Below are 24,832 nucleotides of genomic sequence, written 5' to 3'. Positions count from 1 at the left end.
CGAACCCAGGGCCTTGCGCTTCCTAGGCAAGTGCTCTACCACTGAGCTAAATCCCCAACCCCTGCACCCGTTTTATTGGGCACATTGGAAGGATTTGGAGTAGCATTAGGGGTGATGCCAAGCATCTGTGCAGGAGGGTAGAGGGCAGGAGAAGGATGTTACCTGGCAGGAGGCAAGGCCTCTGAGGAACTGATGTGCTGCCAGCCAGGCAAAGGTGAGGTGCTACAGGGTAAGACAGACAGGACAGACACAGTCCTGTCCCCCAGGTGGATAGGGACCCACAACTGGATCTGAGATGCCTCAGAATGTTGGCTTCAAGGACAGATGTCCCAGTGGCCACTGTTCCCTGCTAACAACCCATTCCCAAAATATGCAGATGAGAGTCACTGCAGGGCTGGCATGGCATGGCGGCTCAGTGAGTAAAGATGGCTGCCAACAAGCCTGGTGACCTGAATTTGATGCCCTGGTTCCACGTGGTAAAAGAAGAAAACCTACCCCTGCGAGCTGTGCTCTGACCCCTCCCCTGCATATGTGCCAGGGCCTGTTTGTCTACACCACTGGTTTTCAGCTTGTGAGTCTTGACCCCTTTGGGGGTTGAACAACCCTTTTGCAGGGGTCACGTAAGACCACTGGAAACCTTTAAATTATGACTGACAGCTAGCAAAATTACAGCTATGAATAGCAATGAAAATAACTATGGCTGGGGTCATCACAGTATGAGGAATTGTATTAAAGGGTTGCAGCATTAGGAAGGTTGAGAACCTCTGGTCTACACAAACTAAAAGTCCTAGAGTGTGCTGCTGTTTCAGAGGACCCAAGTTCAATTCCAAGCACTCATGTCAGATGGCTTACAACCACCTCTAACTCCAGCTCCCTCTTCAGACTCCTGCACTCACATGCACAGACCCACACACAATCACACAAATGTACATACCCACACACAGACACACAATTAAAAAATTTTGTCACTGTATTCTTTTAAGTAGCCTTTTGTTATAATTCCAAGCTTGGTTTGTTGGATGTTTTTGTTTGTTTTTTTGTTTTGTTTTTGACAGGCTCTCATGTAGCTGAGGATGACTTTGAACTCCCAACCCTCCTGCATCTACCTAGAATGCTGGGACTAGAAGTGTGTGCTGTCAGGTCCGGCTCGGTCTGCTGTTTTGAACAGTTTACCCCCTGGGATCCACACATGAAGTGGGTCTCAGGCTTAGCAACCTAGAGATGACTGCGTCACCTCATGGTAGTCCCTGCTTGAGAGACGGAGGCTCTGAACAAGCTGGTAGTCCCTGGTTTGTCCCAGCAGGAGGGCCACCCAGGATCTCCTTTTCCCCCCAGATAGCTGTCAGCTGGGGACTGCAAAACCACCTTTGGTTTTAATTCCATCCAGGAGAAGGCAGTGTGTCAAGCCAGTCAGCTAGGACAGACGGATCCTGACCCGCACAGTGGAGTGGGTCACGAGGGCACCATAGTGTCCCACCCAGGAACGAGTGTCTCTTCCATACTGCTCAAAGGACACATAGCGGATGCCCTTGCCAAAGTCAGTGAAGACGTGAGAGACCTGTGGGACAGGAGAGGGACGGTGAGACTGGTGGACTCCTCTTTCCCCATCCGGCAGACTCCCCAGCCATATGCTAGGCGCTGGGGGCACAGCAGTGAGCTCAGCAGCTAAAGGAGGGGCTGGGCGCTGAAGACCTGGCGTGCACAGGGCAGTGGGCATTCTCTGGGAGGGAAGGAGGCAGGTAAGTGTGAAAATGAACGAGGGAACGCCTCATGGGGGTGATGTTGGAGGAGAGACCAGAAGGCCTGGGAGCCATGTGAGGCTCTGGAGAAAGCATTACAGATGATAAACAGGGCAAAGGTCCTGAGGTAAGAGTGCTTGCAGCAGACAGAGGCATAGGAATGGGCTCGGGTAGGAAATGAGACCATGTGAGAGGCTTTAGGGGACATGATGAGCCAATACTTTGGCACCCTCCTCCAATTTTATCTTCAGACACCTCCCTCAATTTTATCTCCATTTGTTGCTGGTTGATTGAGAGAGGTTCTATGCAGCCCAGGCTGCCCTCAGACTCAGAGATCTACCTGACTCTGCCTCTCAAGGCCTGTGCCACCACTTATTTATTTTTTTTCTTTTTTTCGGAGCTGGGGACCAAACCCAGGGCCTTGTGCTTGCTCTACCACTGAGCTAAATCCCCAACCCCGCGCCACCACTTATTGAAACAGGGTTTCAGGTAGCTCAGGCTGGTCTTGAACTCCTGATCCTCCCACCTCAGTCTCCTAAAGTGCTGTGAATTGAAGTGTGCACAATCAGGCCTGGCTCCTGCATGGTTTTGTGAGATTTAAGGCCACTCTGGCTCTCTGTGCCTCAACTTCTCAACTCTAGGATAGTAACGGGCCAAGTTCATGCATTTCAGCCCCTTTAAGGGTGCCTCAAACATAGTAGGTATTCAATAAACACTGCATGACTGGGCCATTGCTCTAATAAACTGGACTGCTCAATCGGTAAATCTTGGAGCGGAGTCTAGAGGTAATGTAAGGGCAAAGATCCTATCAATAAAACCGGAAATCAGCAGGATGACTGTTGCGTGCAGGCACCTTGGAGCAGGCCAGGGTTGAGTGAGCAGTCCGGACTCACTTGTCGGCAGCTCCTCTCAGTCCACTGAAGGACTGGGTTGGGTGAGGCAGAGAACTTGACCACTTCGTTTTCATGTTCGTCCAGTAGGCGGACCCGAAGCCTGTAGATGCAGCCGCAGTTCTCACGGGCGCCCCACCTGTAAGGTGATAGGTAGTGCATCTGCAGGTCCCTGCCACCCAGCCAGCAGTCTGGGTAGGGAGGAGGGAGGCTGAGGGCTGTACTTCCCTGCACCTAATCCTCTTAAGAGCATCTAGGTACTTATGAGTCTGAGTGCTGGGGCGGAGCTAAATCATGTGGGAGGAGCCAAGCCTAAGGAAAAGGCCTGGAAGACTTATATTATATTATTATTATTATATATTATATTATTATATTTATTATATATCTTTATATTTAGTAGAACTAAGGTGTTTTAGGAAGGAGCCATGCCTAGACAGGAACGTATTGACCCGAAGAAGAAACCAGAACCCAAGAAAAAAGAGCAAATGATTTTCAGGAGACTCCTGTGCCTCTAGCTAGGGTTTCATCTCCATCACCCTCTGTGAGCTTCAGTTCTTGGGCCAGTGCTGCCAACTCGTTAGAAGCCTTGACAATCCACAAGACTTTCAGGTTGGCTCTGAGTGGAATGACCACATTCAGTGGGCTTGTGTGCACAATGCCTGGGAAGAGGTGGGGGAAGAATACAGGAAGAGACTCTCAGGACTTAACAGGGTTCCTCTGCTCTTTAGCTCTGCTGCTGTAAGTACCTCCCGAAAAGGGGAGCCCAACCCAGTGGAGCTGATGGGGGCGAGACTGAGCTATCCCTGTAGCCCACTCTAGCTACCATCGCTGTGGCTCTGGGTGGCTCTATCAGTCGTTCTCACCAGTCAGCTATGTAGATCTCAATCTGGGCACTGTCCAGCAGCTCCTGCCACACTCCTTCCTTCACCAGGTCTACAAGCTGCCTCTTGAAGCACCACCTGGGAGGGAGATGCTGGGGCTGAGACCGTTCTAAAACTACCTCCACAGAGCCCCTCATGATCACCATCCTGCTCAGCTTGCTTTTTGGAATAAGGTGGATGGTGGATGGTGCATCGCAAACAACCATTCCCATTTTCACCCTGCTCTGCTCCCAGGATGCTAATCTTCATGCTGGAGGCCCCACATACTAGGCAGCTGAGCAGGGAATTCTAGGGCCTCAAGATTCTGGGGGCCCAAAAGACGACATAAATGCTTATTAGTGGAAATAAGCTGTGTCAGGGCAAACCTAAGTATGCGTAGGAACTTCATAAATGCTAGATGGAATGAGTATGGTAGCATGGGCCTGTACTGCCAGTACTTGGGAAGTGGAAGCCGGAGAATCAGTAATTCAAGGCCAGTCTCCCCTACACAATGAGTTAGATATCAGCCTGGCCTATACGAGACTTCTGTCTCAGGAGAAAAAAAAAATCAGAAAATTCGGAGCCAGATTATCTGAGTTCAAATACCAACTCGACCATTTATTTTTTATTTATATATATTTATTACTTTGAGACAGGATCTCACTATGTGGTTCTGACTGACTTGCAACTCGTTATGTAGACCAAGCTGGCCTCAAACTCACAGAGTTCTACCTGCCTCTACCATGGGAATGTTGGGATTGAAGGCTTGTGCCGTTATTCCCAGCCCTATATTTTAGATATTAGCTGTCCTCTATGTTTTAGTTTCTCATTATAAGTTGAGGAAGGAAAATACCCATGTTGATAGATTTAGCAGAATTACGGACACGATTCAATGCTATCATTCCTGAAGACCTGGGTCTCATTCCTAGTATCACAGAGCACCAGCACCAAACAAACAATGACCAGAGTCAGAAGCGATGTGGTAGCACATACCTGGAATCCCAGCATGCCGGAGGTCAGGGGTTAGGGAGATGGCTCAGTAGGTAAAATGCTTGCCTTGCGTGAAGACCTGAGTTCCATACCCAATAGTCATATAAAAAGCCCAGAGTGCCAGCTCCAGGGGCTCTAACACCTTCTTCTGGTCTCTTTGGGTGCCTGCACTCACAAGCAAAGCTCACCTCTGCACACATACACATAATTTAAAAAATAATTAAGAGGGGTTGGGGATTTAGTTCAGTGGTAGAGAGCTTGCCTAGCAAGCACAAGGCCCTCGGTTCGGTCCCCAGCTCGGAAAAAAAAAAATATTTGTTGAAAGAATGAAGGAGGGAAAGGGAGGGTGGAAGTAGGATTAGCAGCCTGAAGCAGAACCCTCCCTGTCTTTGGACCCACCCCCTAGGCATCAGGGGCCACTCACTCAAAAGAAGTCACGAAGCAGGTTTGAGAAGGAGCCCCTGGCACCATCGTCAGATTCTTTTCCACAGCCCAGCCGTTCCCGCCATGTTCCACTTCCCAACCTCTGAAGCCCTCTGTAGAATACAAAGGGGCTGAGTATATAGCATTCACACACACACACACACACACACACACACACACACACACACACACACCAGTTTGAGGGGCAGAGGCCTCCCAGTTTGCCCATCAGCTTCTTCCCAGTACATTTCAATCTAGCAGCTTCCTACTGACCCCATCTTTCAAGTGCCTGTATTCCTGGTCCCACCGACCCTGTCACCCAACTTGTTTCTGCTATCAGCTTTGTCTTCCGCAGACCCTTAAGTCTCCCTTGGTTCCACCTTTCTACCCTCCAGACTTCCGCCTTGCCCCGCCCACCCGCTCAGGTGGCGCACACTATGTTTTATGCAACGGTGTGAGCCTTCCACCCTTGCCCAATCCGCTACATTTTAGCACCTTCGTAGGCCACGCCCTCTAAGCCGGCTTTTCTTTTTCCTCACTGACCCTAAGCCCCGCCCCCCGCTTGGGTCTCCCGGGGCTTCCAAGTCCCGCCTTTTTGGCGTAAGGCTCCGCCCTCTATCGTTGGCCGGGTTCACAGATTGCACATTTCACGAAGTGTCAGGCCCCTCCCACCAACCAGAAGGTCCCGCCTCCGGGGATAGGTCCCGCCCGGTGGTACCCACGTTCTCCGCAGGAGTTGTAGATGAGGTTGCGGCCAAGCGGCGCTAGCAGGCAGAAGCGGGCCAGAGCACAGAGTGGGAAGTCGTCGTGGCCGTTGCGGTCGGCCGGGCAGCTCTGGGCCAAGGCGTAGAGGGCTCTGCCCTCCGCGCTGCGGTCGCGAGCCAGTTGCAGCAGCCATACGCTTGGGCCATCTACTAGGTCGCGCCAGGCGCGGCACACCGGCCGGCAGCGGGTCACTAACGCGCGAGGAGGCACATGGCTCAGCACCTGCAGCAGCAACTCCGGGGGCAGCTCGGCCAAAGCCATGTGCTGAGCTTCGGTCATCCGCCGTCGCGAGGGCTGGGCTCCCATGTCCTGACGCCGGTGTCCTCTGGGTGAAGTGGAGTCGGTGCGTCAGCCTCCCAAGGTCACAGACCTAGTCAGGATGCCTGGCAGCAGACAAGGATATAGAGCACACCTGTTCCTCCGGGGCCAAAGACCCCCTCCAAGTCTAATATAGTCCCAGCAGGGTGTGGTGGAGTGCATGCCTGCCTGTAATGACAGCACTCTGGAGCAGAGGCAGGAGAATTTGAGTTTAGCCTGTCCCACATAGACCTTTTACAAACAACAATGAGGGGAAAACCATACTGTTCAGACTTGTGCCATCCACTTGGGCCTTGGAATTTACTATATATCTCGTCACTTTCTTCCTGAACTTATTTTAGAATCCAAGTCTCCTCTTATGTCCTCTCTTGCTCCTTCCAGACCAGTAGTAGCGTCCTTGCTCCTCTGAGCACCCAGATCATTCCGTCTCTACCCTCCACCAGGCCCCCTTCTGAAGATCTGTTACAGAGTGGGGGTGAGTCCACCGCCTACCATATTCTGACCCAGGGCCCATCATTTCCTTTTCTCCTTCACTTTCTCTGGTGTCTTGGAGACCTACGACCCTTCCAGGTCACTTTGGTCACCAATCCTATGTTCCTACACCCTTTCAGCTTCAAGTCCATGGCTGACCATTAAAAGTCTTGCATGCACTCTCGACCCCTTAGCTTCTTCTCACACCTAGTGTAGTTTGAATTCCAGCTCTGAGTTCCTCTGTGCCTATACCCACAGGAACAATACAGTCTTACTTGGCAGCCTCACGTCTCTCTGAAGTTAAGTCCCTGAAGTGGAAACTTCTGGTTTATCTGGAGATTCGGTTGTGTCATGTGATGTTTTTCTGGAAACTGTCTTACGAGAAGATGTTTCTGCTGAAGCAGACATGTGGGAGGCTGTTTGACTGAAGACAGACATGTTTTTCTGGAAGCTGCCTGGGAAAAGGGCATTTGATATTTTGCTAGAGCAGACACACGAGAGAACATGGGATGTTTGGAAAGGGTATAAATATAATCCAACAGACAGTGGACGATGCTTGTGGTATAGGTTCACCTTGCCACTCTTTGCTGGTCTTCATTGACGATGATGGGCATTGGTTCAGCATGCTGCCACTCTTTGCTGATCATCCTTTGTCACGACTTCATAGAGAGAAACGCACCAAAGGACTCTGATGGTGTTCTGGGGACTTCTTGCCCTTTCCTTGGACTTGAGTCCAGTTGACAGAGCCTGGTGGTTTCTTCTGAATCAAACTGCCATTGCTGATTCGAGAGTGGTGTTTGCAAGTGGGTTAAGCTAGCGATGATTCCTGTGAACTGAACTGCTGATATCCTGACAAAGAAGATGGGAATCGCCCCAGAGAACTGCTTCTAAACAGCCCACATCCTCCTTTGCCCTGTTAATCCTTCCTTTCCACTACCTCTGGCGGGCGGTGGGCTAGAGGGGAAGTTAAAGTGTTTAAGAACCCTTAGCAAAGTAGGTTTTGAAAAATATCCACCTACAAGCCCCACCCCATCACTCTCTCTTCAGCGCTACCTGGGAATCAGATTCTCATTTATTCTTTCCTCTTTCTCTCCTCCCATCTTCCTCCCTCCCTCCCTTCCTTCTTCCTTCCCTTTCTCCCTTCCTCTTCCCTGTGATGTCTAGGCTATTGTCCTTAAACCCAGCGTCCCCCTCTGCCTCCCAAGTGTTAGCCACGGCCATCCCATTTTTATAAGGCTCCCCCATCTTGTCAAACAATTCCCCAAACTGAAGTCATATGGTCCCTAGAACCATTTCGGTTTATTTTGTTTTTTGTTTGTTTTGTGGTTTCTGCTTTGTTCTGTTTTTGTGACAGAGTCTCACTATAGGTGCTAGCTGACCTGGAACACCTTATGTAGAACAGATTGGCCTTGAACTCACCTGCCTCTGCTTCAGGATTCATGGTGTGAGCCACCATACCCAGCTGTTTTTCCTGATTCTTGACTTCCCCATTGGCATTCCAATCCATCCCTAATGACTGGCCACGAGATAGTTTTTTTGGATCACCTGATTCTTTTAAACTGAGTACTCACTGGTTAGCCCTAGCAATGGTTAACTGCTGGCCAAAAGGGAAATCCTTTAGTCCCTTTTCCTGTTTGTTTGTTTTTTTAAAAGATTTATTTATTATATATAAGTACACTGTAGCTGTCTTCAGACACACCAGAAGAGGGCATCAGATCTCATTATAGATGGTTGTGAGCCACCATGTGGTTGCTGGGAATTGAACTCAGGACCTCTGGAAGAACAGTCAGTGCCCTTAACCACTGAGCCATCTCTCCAGCCTGCTTTCCTGTTTTCTAACCTTTTAGCTACTCCAGTCTGTAAGTGGACTTGGAGCTACGTGGTTTCTTGAACTAGAGACTGCCCTCCATTGGCCTTCCTTGAATGTAGCCTTCCTTTACATGAACGCTGCACTTAGAGACTGTTTCATGTCTGGCTACTCTTCCTTTCTCCTTTCTCTCTCTCCACACCCCCAACTCCCACAGTACTGAGGGTGTAATTCGGGGCCTGTGTGCTAGCCAATTAGTCTATCATTGAGCTGCACCTCACACCCGCACTGGTGAATTCTGGGTAGTGGCTCTACAAATGAGCCAGGCCACACCTGACTCCTTTGCCTCTTTATAGTAAAATTTGCTCCTCATCCCACTTAGCCGTGCGTGCACAGTAGTACATGTACCCATGATTCCAGAACATTCTAAGTTCTAGATCAGCCTAGGAAAGGCTCTAAAATCAAGATCCAAGAATAAAAAGTCCATAAATACCTACATCTGTGGTTTCTGCCATCAGTATCTCTTGACTCTTTGCTTTTTTAGAAAGATTTATTTTAATTTATATGAGTACATTGTAGCTGTCAGACACACCGGAAGAGGGCATCAGATACCATTACAGATGGTTGTGAGCCACCATGTACTTGTTGCGATTTGAACTCAGGACCTCTGGAAGAGCAGTCAGTGCTCTTAACGGCAGGCATTTCTCCAGCCCCTCTTGAATCTTTCAATTTCCTTCCTTCCTTTTCTTCCCCCCAAGAAGGGGTTTCATGTAGCCCAGGCTACTCTCAAACTTGCTATGTAGCCAAGGCTGACCATGAACTCCACCAGCCTTCACCTCCCACTTGCTGGTGTTACAGGTTTGTATCACCATGCCCAGGTGGTGAACCTTTTCTAAACACGCTGTAATGTCAAGGTCATCGATGACTGCCGTGATTCAAAGCCTGTAGTTCCTACTTTACTGGAGTCACCAGCAACATGTCGCTGTCATCACCTAGCTCCTAGGAACCTTCTCCCCATTCTAGGCTTCTACTGGGGTACCTCGTTTGGTGGCTGCTCTGATGGCCTGTCAGAGATGATCTTTGAACCTTAGGTCTCATTGGCTCTCGACTGCACCACCGCCATCTCCTGGCTCTGTGCTTCCTTCCTTGTAGGGGGAATGTGGTCAGGTGCTGTCCTGTGCAGCTCAGAACCCCTGACTCCCTGCTCTCAAGCTACAGGCAGAATCCTCTCTGGGGGCTGTAAGGTTCCACACTGTCTGCCCACTGTCTCTCTCCCCTCTTCTCCCTCACTCTGACTCAGCCACACAGGCCCTCACAACTCAGGGCCTCAGGCTTGCTGTCCCTCCGTCTGAGAATGATGCACACTTCTGTATGCCCTTCAGGTATCTGCTTAAAGGTGGCCACATTTCTGAGCCCTTCCCTGGCTGTCTTCTCTATAATTGTAAGGCCTCACCACCAAACCTACTCCCCCTTTTCTTAAACTTTTCTCTAAAAATATTTTCCTTTTCTTGCCAAGTTCAGTGGCCCACACCTTTAACCTGCTCCTGAGGCAGATGGTAGACAAACTCTGAGTTTGTGCCATCCTGGTCTACACAGTGGGTTGCAGACCAGCAAGGGTTACACAGGGAGAGCTGGTCTCAAGAAGAGGAGGAGGAGGAAGAAGAAGAAAGACAGATGAATGGGGCTGGACCAATGGACCAGTGGTCAAGAGCACTTGCTTCTCTTGTAGAGGACTGGTTGAATTCCCTAGCATCTACATGGTGGGTCATAACTACCCTAACTCCAGCTTCAGGGGATCTGACACCCTCTCCTAGCTTCTGTGGGCACCAGGCATACATGCGTTACACAGGCATGCATGCAGGCAAAACACCCCTACACATAAGATAAATAAAGCTTTTTTCTTTTTTTGAGTACGAGTAAATGAAAATAAAAACAAAGTGCTCACCTATTGGGCTGGGTCCCTGAGAGACTGGGCCAGGAGGAAAAGCTTTTTCCTCATTTGCATGATGCCCTGGTTGGAACCTCAAGAAAGGGAGATGGAGAGGAAAAAGAAGTAGAGGGAGGGGGCACAAGGCTGAGCCAAGCAAAGCTTGAAACCTGTCTGCTGCATGTAGGAACTCCAGGCCCCTCTGTGGGGATGTGCATGGTACCTCACTCCCACAGTCTGGAGGCTAAATGCCAATCACTGGCTGAGACCAGTTTGGGTGGGGGAAATCAGATACTCGGCTACTGGTAAGAGTCTGAGCTTGCATGTTTGTTGGTTGGTTATCTTTGGTTGGCATGGTAACCAGGGATGCTGCTAACATTCCATCTGCAAGGACCTATGACTGTACATTCCAAAAAGGACTACGATGGTACTTCCTATCTAACACGTGGCTCCATAATCCTGCAAGTCACAAGGCCTCTGTCACTGGAGAAGTGGCACTGCCAAGGGATTTTCCAGGTGGCAGTCTAAAAATGTCTCTGTCTCCCTGTAGAGTCACGATCCCTCTCAGGAGTCCTAGAGCGTTGCTAAGTAGTTAACAACTGGCTAGGACGGGGGTGGGTGGGCAGACTGATGTTTATAGCCTTGGTTGCTGCCTGGGGTGTGAATCACACAACCGTACTGCCCAGCTGAGGCCCCAGCGCTGCCAGGTCGGAAATCAATGCAGGCAGTTTATCGCTTGAGCCTTGCAAGCACATCCTTGCCCGAGTCAGCTGCTGTCATTGCAGCTGGCCACTTGGGGGCAGTGTGCTGAAGACAGCAGGGATGGGTCAGCTCTTTTAGCATTCCCAGCACGTGCAGCAATGCAGAAGCCATTATGAGGTGACCCAGCCTCCTCTTCCGTCTTATAGATGAGATATAGGACCCCTGAGTAGGCTGAGCCCAATTAGTTCCCAGAGCACCAAAAGAAAACAAAATCATTAGTTATGCAACCATCTATCTTTGTCCTCCCACTCTAAATCCATTTTTTTTCTTTTTTAAGGTGAGTGTGTGTGTGTGTGTGTGTGTGTGTGTGTGTGTGTGAGAGAGAGAGAGAGAGAGAGACAGACAGACAGACAGACAGACAGACAGACAGACAGACTATATAGCCCTGGCTGCCCTGGAACTTGCTAAATAAACAAGGCTGTGCTGGAACTCACAGAGATCCACCTGCTTCTGCCCTGGGAGTGCTGGGATTAAAAAGGCATGTGCCATCACACTTGGCTTTTTACATCAATTTCAGTTCTCTTCTTTCACCATGTGGATCATTGGCGATCGAACTCAGGTCGTCACACATGTCACCAAGCCTTCGTATTCTAGAATGTGATCATAGTTTTCATTTTTGTTGATGTTATTATAAAGGGTCTCACTATAGTGCAAGTCGGATTAGAATATGCCTTAGCCTCAGGTCTTCTAGGATCACAGCACTGAACTGCTGTAGAACATGTCAATGAACCATTTATTGAACTGAAATTGGGCCCTTTAATAGTCATTTGAAATCTTTCCCTCCCCTGACGGGGGCCACGATGCTACAGGTTTCCGGTAGGGGGCGCTAGAGGAACATGGCAGGCGGCTGGGCTGTATTCCAGCTTCTGGCGCATCTATGGCATCACTAGGAATCTCCAGACCTGGCTCCTGCCACGTGTGGCTGACAACACCGTCTTGCACCAGACACTTCCCTGTATGTGGTTTTGTCTAGCAACACCGTCTTGCACCAGACACTTCCCTGTATGTGGTTTTGTCTAGCATCCTACTGGACATACTGGACATGCACTTCCGGCAAAGCCAATCCAGCCTGGGGCTGCTGTCTTTTTTTATTGTTCTTCCTTTCGATTTCTTTTTTCTGTTCGTTTAGATGTTTATCTTTAACACTGTCTTACATCGTGCGTGTTGTGTGTGTGTGGATGCAGTTATGCTACAGCATGCGTGTGGCAATCAGGAAAGTTTGTAGGTGACAGTTTTTCCGTCTACCGCGACTTTTTTTTTTTAAATTTTATTTATTTTATGTGTGTGAGTACACTGTTGCTGTCTTCAGACACACCAGAAGAGGTTATCAGATCCCATTACAGATGGTTGTGAGCCACATGTGGTTGCTGGGATTTGAACTCAGGACCTCTGGAAGACCAGTCAGTGCTCTTAACTGCTGAGCCATCTCTTCAGTCCCTACTGCTACGTTTCTGAGGATGAACTCAGCTGTCCAGCTTACTGGCAAGTGCCTTCTCCTTGAGCTTCTTATCCTTCTGTCTTTATCTCCCAAGTGATGGGATTACAGCTGTGTGACACCCCACTCAACTCTGTATGTACTCATTTTTCTCTCCCTCCCTACTTCCTTCCTTCCTTCCTTCCTTCCATTTGTTAGTAAAGGTCTCCCTATGTTGCTCAGGCTGACCTTGAACTACTGGGCTTAAATTCCTCTTGACTCAGTCTCTCAGGTAGCAAAGAACACAGACATGGTTGGGCACACATTCATACACATAAAATAAATATAAACTGATGCTTTAAAAATAGTTATTTTATGTGAATAAACGTCTTGCCTATATGAATGTAGTAGGTGCACCCCATTTGTGTCTGGTGCCTGAGATACAAGTCATCTGAGGGCACTGGGTTTCCGACCACAGGAGTTAAGAATGATTGTGACCAGGTAGTTCCTTAACAAGAGCAGTAAGTGCTGTTAACTACTGAGCTGTCTTTCCAGTTCCCAGAACGATGTTTTAATTGCGTGTGTGTGTGTGTGTGTGTGTGTGTGCGCACGTGCGCGCACATGTGTGTGTAAGCATATGTATGCATATATAGAGGTCAGAGGGCAGCTCGCAGGAGCAGTTCTCTCCTGCATCGTGGGCTCTGGGGATGGAGCTCAGGTCATCAGTCTTGGCAGCAAGTGTCTTTACACGCTGAAATGTAAGGAGAGTTTTGGTTGCTTTGAAAAACACAGTAACATTGTGGGAATATGGTTTCCTTTTACTCCCAGGTGTGGGATGTGGGGCTGCTTCAGACCGTCCACAGCGACTGACTACGATTTGCCTCGTGCTCTAGCAGAGGCATGACTTTGCCAGCAGCAGAGAGTTTCTGTGGCTGTGTGACATGTGGAATTCTGGGAACTGTGGGGCCTGAGAGGAGGGGTGGGTTGTTTGCTGTTGGTTGTTATTGGTTGCTGTTTGTCAAGTAGTCGTGAGCAATGAAGAAAACAAAAAGAAACCAGATATCCTGACACTGAAGATCAAACTTGCCCCAAGGAACTCAACACCCCCTAATCAGCAGGAACTAGTTTAACTATGTCACCCCCACTTTCCTTTCTATCCTTCTTTTCCTCTCCTATTTAGTGTTGGGGGGGGGCACTGTAAGGATAGAGAAGGGTGGAAGAAAGACGAGCCCACAAAGTCGCCAAAGACAGGCCACACGGAAACCTCTTGCCACCTGTTTGTCTTCCTTGTTTTGTATTGGTTTTCCTGAGATGGTCTTGCTAGGTTGGTCTTAAAGCCTGACCTTCCCAAGTGCAGAGAACATACGTTTGTGCCTTGAACTGAAGAAATCCATCTGCCTCTGCCCCCGAGTGCTGGGATCAAAGGTCTGCGCCACCATTGCCTGCTCTGGTTCCCCTTCATAGCTCTGGGACATCAACAATCATGGTTCCAAGGACTACGGAATTCCAGGCTCCTGATTGATCTCTGACTGACACGACTCTGGAACAGCAGCTCGTCCACATTGTTGGATGGAGCCATCAGCTCCACTCCCTTTTTCTTGCTGAGTCATTTGCCAGTGACCAGACAAACCACAATCTGTTCACGCACTCACCTTGATGGACGCTTGAGTTGTCTCCCATTTGGAGCTGCTAGGAATGAAGCCGCTGTGAGTGTGTTCATGCATGAAGGTCTATGTGGGCATAGGCTGCATTCTCTTGAGTAAATACCTAGGAATGGAATGATGGGGTCATAAGGTAAGTATGTATTTCACTGTACACTAAAGCACTCCAGACGATGGATGACTCAGTGGCTAAGCGCACTGGCTGCTCTTCCAGAGGATCTGGGTTCAATTCCCAGCAACCACATGGTGGCTCACAACCACTTGTAACTCCATTTCCAAGGAGTCTGATACCCTTTTCCAGTCTATACAGGTACTATATCCATATGCTGCACACACACACCCATCCATACACTTAAAATTATTAAACTTAAATAAACCTTAATTAAAAATATAGTGTGTGCCCACCAGTCTGGGGCATGTCTCAGAGGTAAAATGTTAACCCAGCATGTCCATAGCTATGGATTCATGTACAGCACTATAAGGAAATAGAAAAATTAAATCGATTAGTATAAAAAGAAGCTTAAGATGGCTGTAAGTTTATTTACCAGGGCCACAAAATAAAGGGGAGGAGAAATAGGGAATTTAATCAGTTAACAGTTGTAGGACAAACCAACAGAAAAACATTGTGTATTAAAAAATATTTACTGTGCTTGCGTGTGTATGCCATAGTGGGCAGGGGTGGAGGTCACAGGACAACCTCGGGAGTCTGTTGGCTCCTTCCAGCATATAGGTTCTTTACCTGATGAGCCCTCTCTCTGGTTCCATTCTGCATTTTCTTTTTCTGCACAGGGTTTCTGTGCATAGCCCTGGCTGTCCTGAAACTCTATAGATCATGCTGGCCTGGAACTCTCAGAAATCTGCCTCTACCTCCCCAGTGCTGGGATTAAAGGTGTGTGCCACCAATCCTGACCTATCCTGCACTCTTTAATGTTTTCATATCCCTGGTTGGCCTGGAGCTTCTGCATAGACTGGAAACTTGGTATTTAAGGTGCATGTCAGCAAACCGGACTCTAAAATGTATTTGGAAACTTTGTTTTAAATTCTGGGCACTGTGGCATCTTGCTCAGAGTCCCACCCAACCCAGCAACAACCTAGGACTTCTTCTTTTTTTTTTTTTTTTTTTTTTCGGAGTTGGGAACCAAACCCAGGACCTTGCGCTTGCTAGGCAAGCGCTCTACCACTGAGCTAAATCCCCAACCCCAACCTAGGACTTCTTAAGATGGTGCTCCAACCCCTAAACTTTCCACTCACCATTGTCTGCCTGTTTATAGCCAGGGAAGATTCCAGAAGGCTTTCCTTCCCCATATGTTGACTATGGAAATTATATATACATTTCTGCTTGGCCTTGCAGCTGGGAGCTATAAAACTCATGCTGGGACCAGTCCTGCCCTGGCTAACATCCCCAGCAACTCAACCAGCACTTACATTACACACAGTCTTCCACTTAGAAGTTTCTTTGTGCTTTGCTGTTCTGGGATCCAGCCCAGGACCTTGTACCCGCTACGGAGTTAGATCATGGGACCCTAGCCACACCCCCAGCCTCCCAAGAAGTTTGATTGAACAGAAAAGTCCAAGAAAATCAAAACCATGACTGTGGGCTTTTTGTTTGTTTGTTTGTTTGTTTCATAAACCACAAGAGAAAGGAATATGGCTATTTTTGGTTTCTGTAGAAACAAAGCCAAAACAAGACACGCAGTCCTCCGTCTTGGCAGTACTAGTCATTCTCACAGGGGCCATTGCTGGGCAAAGACTACCTTTTCTTCAAATGGTGCTGAGACAATTAGAAATAACTATTTTATTTTTTTATTGATTATAAATACACTGTAGCTGTCTTCAGACACACCAGAAGAGGGCATCAGACCTCATTACAGATGGTTGTGAGCCACCATGTGGTTGCTGGGATTTGAACTCAGGACCTCTGGAAGAGCAGTCAGTGCTCTTAACGACTGAGCCATCTCTCCAGCCCTTTATTATTATTTTTTTTCTTTTTCTTTTTTTTGGAGCTGGGGACCGAACCCAGGGCCTTGCGCTTGCCAGGCAAGCGCTCTACCACTGAGCTAAATCCCCAACCCCCCTTTATTTTTTTTTTAAAGACAGGGTATCTCTGTGTAGCCCTGAAACTCATTCTGTAGACCAGGAGGCTAGCCTCCTGGCTGGAAATGACATTAATTTTTAAAATTTTCGGTGTATGTATGTCCCTGCCTATGTATCTGTGCACTATGAATATGCAGTACCTGTGAGGCCAGAAGAGGGCGACATAACCCCAGGACTGGAATTAGAAATGGTTGTGAGCGGCCATGTAGGTACCGGAAGTTGAACCTGGGTCCTCTAGAGGAGCCGCCCATGTTCTAAATCACTTGGCTATTTCTCCAGTCCCAGGGAACCTTTAGAAGATGTAGGCTTTGCTGGAGGAAGTGCGTCACAGTTGGTGGGCTTCTCATTTCCTGTTCTCTCTGCTTCTTGAGTGGATGAAATGACCAGACAGCTTTTCACCCTGTCTTCCCGCTGCCACTGCCATGGCATAGCTCTTCCTCTGGCATCCTGGGCTAAAACGAACCCTTTCTTCTTTCAGTTGCTTACCATAATTGAAAAATAACTAACCCCCCCCCACCCCACACACAGACACACACACAATAAGTAAATAAATAAAAATAACTTTTAAAAGGATGAACTTTGATTGTCAGAGCCGGATGTGGACGCTCGCTCACACCTGCAATCCCAGCACTCTAGAACCTTCCTAATGCTGTGACCCTTTACGGCAGAACCTTATGTTGTGCGCCCCCCAACCATAAAATATTTCATTGCTACTTCATACCTATAATTTTGCTACTGTTATGAGTCGTAATGTAAATATGTGACATGTGACTCCCAAGGGGGTCGCAACCCACGGGTTGAGAACCTCTGATCTAGCGGTAAAGGCAGAGGATCTTGCATTCAAGGCCATCCTTGGTTACAGAGTTGGAGACAAGCCTATCTCATAATAAATAAATACACTTTAAAAATTAAAAAAATGTCTGGACTCCTAAAGCGTCCGGCTCCAGCTGGCGTGTCGGAGTCCGTGCTGTCTCATTCTTGCTAACCGTAACAGCTGTGGGGAAAGCAAACGCCCTCGGGGCCCCTGACAAATGGCTGCTGCAGTTGTGAAGGCCTTACACGATGATGCTGAGTGCCAGAACGCGGGTTCCATATGGCAACCTTGCGGCAGGACAGGAGGAACCTGTGTGTGTGACAGAGCTGACACAGAGGGCCTGTCTGACCGTCCCACTGGGTCTCTGGCTGAATTCAAGAAAGACAGAGAAGAGGCTCAGTTTAAAAAAAAAAATCTAGGTCACCAAGTGACCATGTGAGACTATGGGGATAAAAAGATACACAGGAAGAGAGAGCCAATAAGAAAAGAAATGCTGGGCTGCTGTGATGGTTTGTACAGGCCTGGGCCAGGGTGTGGCACTATTAGGAGGGGTGGCCCTGTTGGAGTAGGTGTGTCACTGTGGGCGTGGGCTTTAGACCCTCACCCTAGCTGCCTGGAGATCAGTCTTCCACTAGCGGTCTTCAGATGAAGACGTAGAACCATGCCTGCCTGGACACTGCCATGCTCCCACCTTGATGATGATAGACGGAACCTCTGAACCTGTAAGCCAGTCCCAGTTAAATGCTGTCCTTATAAGACTTGCCTTGGGGTTGGGGATTTGGCTCAGTGGTAGAGCGCTTACCTAGGAAGCGCAAGGTCCTGGTTCAGTCCCCAGCCCCGGAAAAAAAAAAAAAAAAAAAAAAAAAAAGAGAAGACTTGCCTCGGTCATGGTGTCTGTTCCCAGCAGTAAAACCCTGACTAAGGCAGCTGTAGGGTTGATAGAGCAATCGTCTGGCATTCACAATGCGCTGGGATTGAGCCCCGGCACTGCATAAACCAGGCATGAAAGTACACACTCGTGACCCCAGCACTCAGAGCTGGGAGCGTCAGAAGGTCAAACTCGTCCTTGACTACAAAGCAAACGTGAGGCCTGGGCTGCCTAAAACCAAGTCTTAAATAACAACAGCACCAAAAAACAAGAGCGGGTGCTGGGGCTGGAGCTCAGCAAAGTGTTGGTCTCTCAGGCCCTAGGTAACCTGCAATATGGTCAAAGAGAAAGGAAGGAAGGAAGGAAGGAAGGAAGGAAGAAAGGAAGGAAGGAAGGAAGGAACCAGAGAAGACCCAAGAACAGTTAACAGTCTTCAGAGCTGAAGAAGCTGCAGTAGTTAAGGAACTGTCTTTACTAGGAGAGTGGAAGAGTCATGTTACACACACACACACACACACATGCGCACACACACATACACACATACACATGCACACACACACATGCACACGCCCACATACACATGTGCATACACGCACGCATGCACACACATATACACGCACACTCACACACACACGCACACACTCACATGCACGCACTTACCCTTGTACACACACATACACACCCTTACACACTGTGGCACTGTGTCCAGAGAACACAGTGAATGCCCTTTACCAGATATGCTGACTGCACATCTACGTTGCTCTAGGTTGCTTTAGGTTCTGGGAAGGGTTTGGAAATTCTCTCAGAGCCCGGCAACCCCGTGATGTAGATGCTGTTTTCCACCAAGGGAAACTGAGGTTTAGAAGGGCAGAAGATACGCTCAACTCCCTTAAGCAAGTAACCTGTAAAACAAGGGTAGAGCACAGAATCATGGGAAACGCACAGACTGAATGGGTGGTATTTTGGGGGCACCGGTGGGTTTGAGAGAGGGTTTCTCTGCATAGCCCTGGCTGTCCTGAAACTCACTGCCTCTGACTCCCCAGTGCTGGGATTAAAGGTGTGTACCACCAAGCCAGGTTCTATTTTCATTTTGAGACAAGATCATACTGTGTACTGAGGCTGACTTTGAACTCATGACCCTCCTGCCCTAACCTCCAGAGTGCTAGGTTGACAGGCACACACCACCATACCTGGTTCTCAGATCTGACGGGTTTTGACAGGAGATTTGAAAAACAAGGCAGCATGTGTTTGGTAGGCTGTGTAAGTGGCTAACACAAAAACAGAACTGGGGGGGCTAAAATCTGGTTGCATCTGGATTCCTTCTGAAGGAAATAGAAAGGACTTTCTTTACCGCTGACTCAGGTGGACCTCTTTCAGGGATTCGTGATTTACTGGCTTCCTGATTGTTTATGTGGCATTGGGCATGAGTGGCTGCACTTCGATCTGGTTTGAGCAGAGGCTTCCCACTCTGTCACTCAATAGCTAGGAAATCCGGTGCACAGTTCTCCAGAGTCTGGACCACTGGGCCCATTCCATACTGCCTCATTTCTAGCTAATCGTTCTCTCTCTCTCTCTCTCTCTCTCTCTCTCTCTCTCTCTCTCTCTCTCTCTGTATATGTATGTGTGTGTATGTGTGTGTGTGTGTGTATCCACTAAACTACTACCCAACCCTTTTCCAAAACTTTAAAACATACTCATATAGAAAAGCTGAGCTCGGGGTTGGGGATTTGGCTCAGTGCCAGAGCGCTTGTCTAGGAAGCGCAAGGCCCTGGGTTCGGTCCCCAGCTCCGGGGAAAAAAAAAAAAAAAAAAGAAAAGCTGAGCTCAGTGTAGTGACACATTGTTCTAATATCTGTTTTATTTGTTTTTGCCGTATTGAGGTTTGAACTTAGGTTCTCCCTAATTCTAGGCTAGCACTCTACCACTGAACCCTACACTTCCAGTCCCTGGCTCTACCACTGAGCCATGCCCCCAGCCCCTCACTGGGGGATTCTAGGCAGGGGCTCTACTTCTGACCTACTCCTCCAGTTCAGAAATACAATTTTTAAACATTAACAAAGTAGCAAGAAAGAAGCTAGGAGTGACTTTTCTGCTTAGAAGAAAGGGCAGAAATTGTGGAGCTGAGGCAGTTGTTTCCTGTTTCATCCAATGTGTTCAGTGGTTACATTGTCTAAAAGTTGAGAGATAACAATGTAAGAATTTGCTTAAAAGATCTGAAAGTGGGGCTGGGAAGTTGGCTCAGTGCTTAAGAGCTCTTGCTGCTCCCACCGAGGACCCTAGTTCAGTTCCCAGCTCCCACAATCAGCAGCTCACAACTGCCTGCAACTCCGGCTTCAGGAGGAGAACCGTACACTCTTTAGTCTTCATGAGCACCTGCATGGGAGCGCACCCCTAACACAGTACTCATACATACATAAAAGTAAAACAAGTCACCCCCAGCCCCAGCCCATTCCCCTGACCCTTCCCCTGCTCTCCTGCCACAAGGTTTCCCAATGTAGCCCTAGCTGTCCTGGAATTCACTCTGCAGACAAGGCTGCCTCTGCTGGCATCAAAGGCACACACTACCATGCCTAGTTAATTCCAGCACTCAAGAGGTGGAGGCAGGAGGATTTCAGTACATTTGAGATCACCATAAGGGCTACACAGTAAATTGCATGGGATAATATGTAAGACCATATTTCAAAAAGAAAAAGAAAAAGAAAAAAGAAAGAAAAGAAAAAAGGAAAGAAAAAAGAAAGAAAACAGAAAAACCCAAAACAAATAAAAAAAAAAGATTTCTAATTAGCTACCCAAGGAGTACAAAGCAGAATAAGGTAAAAAACAGTATCCTAATGCTCACAAATTAGCCAGGCGTGTATGTGCGTTGGTGTGTGCAGAGGCTGGGAGTCCAGCTGAAGCTCCCTCCTCATGCTCTCCAGCTGTTTTCTGTTGGAGCTCCCGGAGCAGGCCAACCTGGATAGTTAGTAAACTCCAGAGACACCCCTTCCCTTCCCTTCTCAGCCTTCCCAGTGCTGGGTTTACCCCTGTGCTCATCTTGCTCTGGCTTTTTCTGTGGGTGCTGGGGATCTGAACCTAGGTCCCTATGTTTGCCAGGTGTCTTAGTTAGGGTTTTACTGCTGTGAACAGACACCATGACCAAGGCAAGTCTTATAAGGACAACATTTGATAGGGGCTGGCTTACAGGCTCAGCGGTTCAGTCCATTATCATCAAGGTGGGAGCATGGCAGTGTCCAGGCAGGCATGTTGAGAGTTCAACATTTTCATCTGCAGGCTGCTGGTGGAAGACTGAACCCCAGGCTAGAATAGGATCTTAAATCCCACACTCACAGTGACACACCTACTCCAACAGGGCCACACCTTCTAATAGTGCCACTCTCTGGACCTAGCATATAGGAACCATCACACCAGGCAAATGCTTTATGGATTCGGCCATCTCCCCAGATGTACACATTAGCCATATTTTGAAAAGTAACCCCATTGCAGTTTTAACTGGCTGCGTAAGAGGTGGGTGGTCCTTTAAGGAACCCTTTGTCTTCATATGAATTCTGTCCCTGGGACTGGTTTATTTGTTGCAATTCTCTGGAGACATTTAGATAATTTGTCTTAGGTAGGTTTTCTATAGCTGTGAGAAAAAACAGCGATAGCACCTTTGGGAGTAAAGGGTTTATTTTAGCTTATAGCCTGTAGTCCTTTATCCAGAAATCAGGGCAGGGACCTCGCTGGAGGCAGGAGCTGAGGCAGAGGCCATGGAGGGTGCTGCTTCCTGGCTTGTTCCTCAGGGCTTGCTCAGCCTGCTTTCTTATAGAACCCAGGACCACCAGCCCAGGGTTCCAAAAGAAAGGACTGGGCCCTCTCACATCAATCATTAATTTAAACAATGAACCATGGGCCAAACTAATGGGGGCGTCTGTTCAGTTGTGATAACCTCTTCCTGGGTCATTTTAGCCTGTGTCAGTTTGACATCAAACTAATCAGCACACGGACATTGTTTAAAATCAGGTTTGTGCAGAGCCAGGCGGATCTCCGAGTTCAAGGCCAGCCTGGTGTACAGACTACAGAGTTACAGGACTGTCAAGGCTACTAGCGAAAAAACAAAGGAAATGATGAAACCAGATCTCTGTTATTCATATTTCCAAGACAGGGAGGGGAATACACTGAAGAAGTGAAAGGCCTAACCTCAGAAGAGCAAATGGTACGTTGGCAGGATTAGACACAGCTGACCTGCATCAATGGAGCTAAATCAGGAACAGCCTGAGACTCTGAAGCACAAGTTCTGCACAGGGGCTGCCAGCCTGAGTGATCCAGCCTCGACCTCGGGGCCTCCTTCCAGAACGAACACATGTTGATCTGCGCTGGCTGGTTTTTTTTTTTTGTTTGTTTGTTTCTGGTTGGATATTTTGGAGTGGTGTGGGTAGAGCTGGAAGGGTGGGTGTTGGAAGAACTGCTTCTCTTTTTCTTAATTTGAACTTAAGTAAAAAGAATTAGATGTTATTGTTGCATATGTGTTGAATGTGTATGTGCGTTAGGATGTGGAGGTCAGAGGATAACAGGTGGGAGTCCGTTCTCGCCTTTAACTCTGAGTCCTGAGAATCCTCATGAGGCTTGGTGGCAGGAACTTTTTCCTGCTTGGCCACTATCGACCCAGTAGACCTAGTTCCATAAAAATAAAGTATGTATGAAACCCATTACTTGGTGTAAATATGAATTAATAAAAATAGTAGGGTGTGGTGGCACATGGGTTTAATCCCAGCACTGAAGAGGAAGAGATAGAAGGATCTCTGAGTTCAAGGCCAGCCAGAACTACAGAAGAAAAACTAGACAGACAGACAGGCACGCATTCACGCGGGCGCGCGCGCGCGCGCGCGTGCGCGCGCGCACACACACACACACACACACACACACACACACACACACACAAAGAGTAAAGTCTTTTCAGTGGAACTTGTAGCTTTGCAACTTGTAAACGCAGTGTACGAGTCTGGGACACGATGTAGGGACTCCTGGAGACTGTGTCCCGGGAAGTGGGGGTTTTGGGGGGATGTACGTGATCGATAGAGAGACTCCTCCATTCTGCAGATTGCTCCAGCTGCTGGTATGGACAGGACCCTCCCGGAGCTCACCTGGTGGCCTGCTCCGAGGCAGCGGGGACGATCCAATCCCTGCCTGGCGCCTGGAGACAGTCAAGAAGAGTACCCCGGGGTCTGGGGAGCCCCGTGATCTGGGATCCTGGTAGACCGTCTTCTCCTAGTCTAGGATTCCTGGGACTCCGGGCAACGTCCCAGTCTGAGTAAACTTGGCCTAAGACTGCGGACTAGAAACCACCTGTCCCTAACGTGGCTGCCAACCCCCTGGTGCACACCCCGGGCACCTCCCCTACCCCAACCCCCGAGACCCGCCCCGCCCCTTCTTCCGCCCCAGGCAGCCTTCCTAACTGGTCGCCAGGGTAAATCCTCAGGTCTCTAGCGGAGGGCTCAGCTGTGGAGCTGTGGCTCTGACCTTCGCCGATTTGAAAGCGGTTCTCCGAAGCAGAATTCGTCTTTAGCAGAACCATTCAACACGCGGGCTCCTCAGCCATCGCCACTCAGCTGTTCAGCTTTAGAGAACCTCTCCATTCCAGAAGATCGGCATCCTCCTGGTCTGTGACGACCCCCATGACTACGCTCCCTTTAATTAATTTATTTACTTACACATATGTTCATCTCTCTCTCTCTCTCTCTCTCACACACACACACACACACACTCACCCATAGCCCCCCACCCCTATCCAGGAACACTGTGTAGATCAGGCTGGCCTGGAACTCACAGACATCCACCTGCTTCTGCCTCTTGAGTGAAAGGCTCCACAGCAGACACCAGCACCTCTCAGCTATTCTTATTATTTTAGATTTATTATTTATTTTCATTTTATATGTATACTGGCTGGTTTTATGTGTTAACTTGACACAACTTAGAGTCATTGGGGAGGAAGGAGCCTTTATGAGACCCAGCCGTAGGGCATTTTCTCAATCAGTGATTGATGGGGGAGGGCCCAGCCCATGGTGGGTGGCTCCACCCCTGGGCTGGTGGTCTTGGGTTCTATAAGAAAGCAGGCTAAGCAAGCCATGAGGAGCAAGCCAATAAGCAGCATCCCTCCATGGCCTCTGCACTGGCTCCTGCCTCCTCTGCACCAGCTCCTGCCTCCTCTGCACTGGCTCCTGCCTCCAGGATCCTGCTGTTTGAGCTCCTGCACTGCCTTCTTTAGTGATAACAGTGACATGGAAGTGTGAGCCAAATAAACCCTTTCCTTGCCAACTTGCTTTTTGGTCATGGTGTTCCGGCGTAGCCATAGAAACCCTAACCAGCACAATGTGTGTGAGTGTTTGCCTCCCTGTGTGTATGTGAACCACATGCATACAGTAAGAGGCAGCCAGGGGTGCTGGGAGCCCTGGAGTTACAAATGGCTGTGGGCCATTGTGGGAGCCAGACCCAGGCTGTCTGTAAGAGCAGCACAGGTCCTTAACCACTGAGCTATCTCTCCAGTCTTTCCCGGTGTCTCTGTCCACCGCTTTTCATTATTTATCTATTTACTTATTTATTTTTTATGGTTTTTAAATTGTGTGTGGGTGCAACACACGCGTGTGAGTGACGTTGCATATGTGGAGGTCAGAGGTGAACTTTCAAAAGTTGGTTCTTGGGGGCTGGAGAGATGGCTCGGCGGTTAAGAGCACCTACTGCTCTTCCAGAGGACCTGAGTTCAGTTGCCAGCAACCACATGGTGGCTCACAACCATCTGTAATGGGATCCGATGCCCTCTTCTGGTGTGTCTGAGGACAGCTACAGTGTACTTATATATAATAAATGAATAAATCTTTTAAAAAAAAAGCTGGTTCTTGCGACAAGCACTTTTATACACTGAGCCATCTTGCTAGGCTTACATTTTATTTTTTTTTAATTAGTTAATTAATTTATTTTTGGGACAGGGTTCAAGAAATCTGGAAACCCCAGGGATCCTTCTGTCTTTCACCCCGTTGGGGCTGTGGTTACTGATGTG

General features: G+C 48.6%; 2 protein-coding genes across 18 annotated transcripts in view; both read right to left on the bottom strand.

Annotated features, from left to right (window-relative positions):
• The window catches only part of LOC103689966 (MARCKS-related protein-like), a 980,777-nt gene that overhangs the window by 895,704 nt on the left and 60,241 nt on the right, over positions 1 to 24,832 (bottom strand). The gene's annotated exons all lie outside the window — the stretch shown is intronic.
• Fbxo17 (F-box protein 17) lies at positions 953 to 23,160 on the bottom strand. Of its 17 annotated transcripts, none has more exons than XM_039104122.2 (7): positions 22,923 to 23,160; positions 14,019 to 14,133; positions 5,625 to 6,050; positions 4,904 to 5,015; positions 3,493 to 3,588; positions 2,633 to 2,768; positions 953 to 1,558 (listed from the first exon to the last, which is right to left on the bottom strand). In XM_039104122.2, exons 3-7 carry the CDS (start codon positions 5,971 to 5,973, stop codon positions 1,415 to 1,417), a joined length of 837 nt encoding a protein of 278 aa, XP_038960050.1. In that variant the 5' UTR covers positions 5,974 to 6,050; positions 14,019 to 14,133; positions 22,923 to 23,160; the 3' UTR covers positions 953 to 1,414. The 17 variants fall into 17 exon arrangements, 15 of the variants coding, with proteins under 15 accessions (XP_038960050.1, NP_001013082.2, XP_063139409.1 ...); NM_001013064.2 differs by lacking the exon at positions 22,923 to 23,160 and adding an exon at positions 16,262 to 16,365; XM_063283339.1 differs by lacking the exon at positions 3,493 to 3,588.

Source organism: Rattus norvegicus, chromosome 1 (genome assembly GCF_036323735.1).
Source record: "Rattus norvegicus strain BN/NHsdMcwi chromosome 1, GRCr8, whole genome shotgun sequence".
NCBI lineage: Eukaryota > Metazoa > Chordata > Mammalia > Rodentia > Muridae > Rattus > Rattus norvegicus.
The sequence above is the reverse complement of the archived record's forward strand: the minus strand, read 5'-3'. Positions and strand labels throughout refer to the sequence as shown.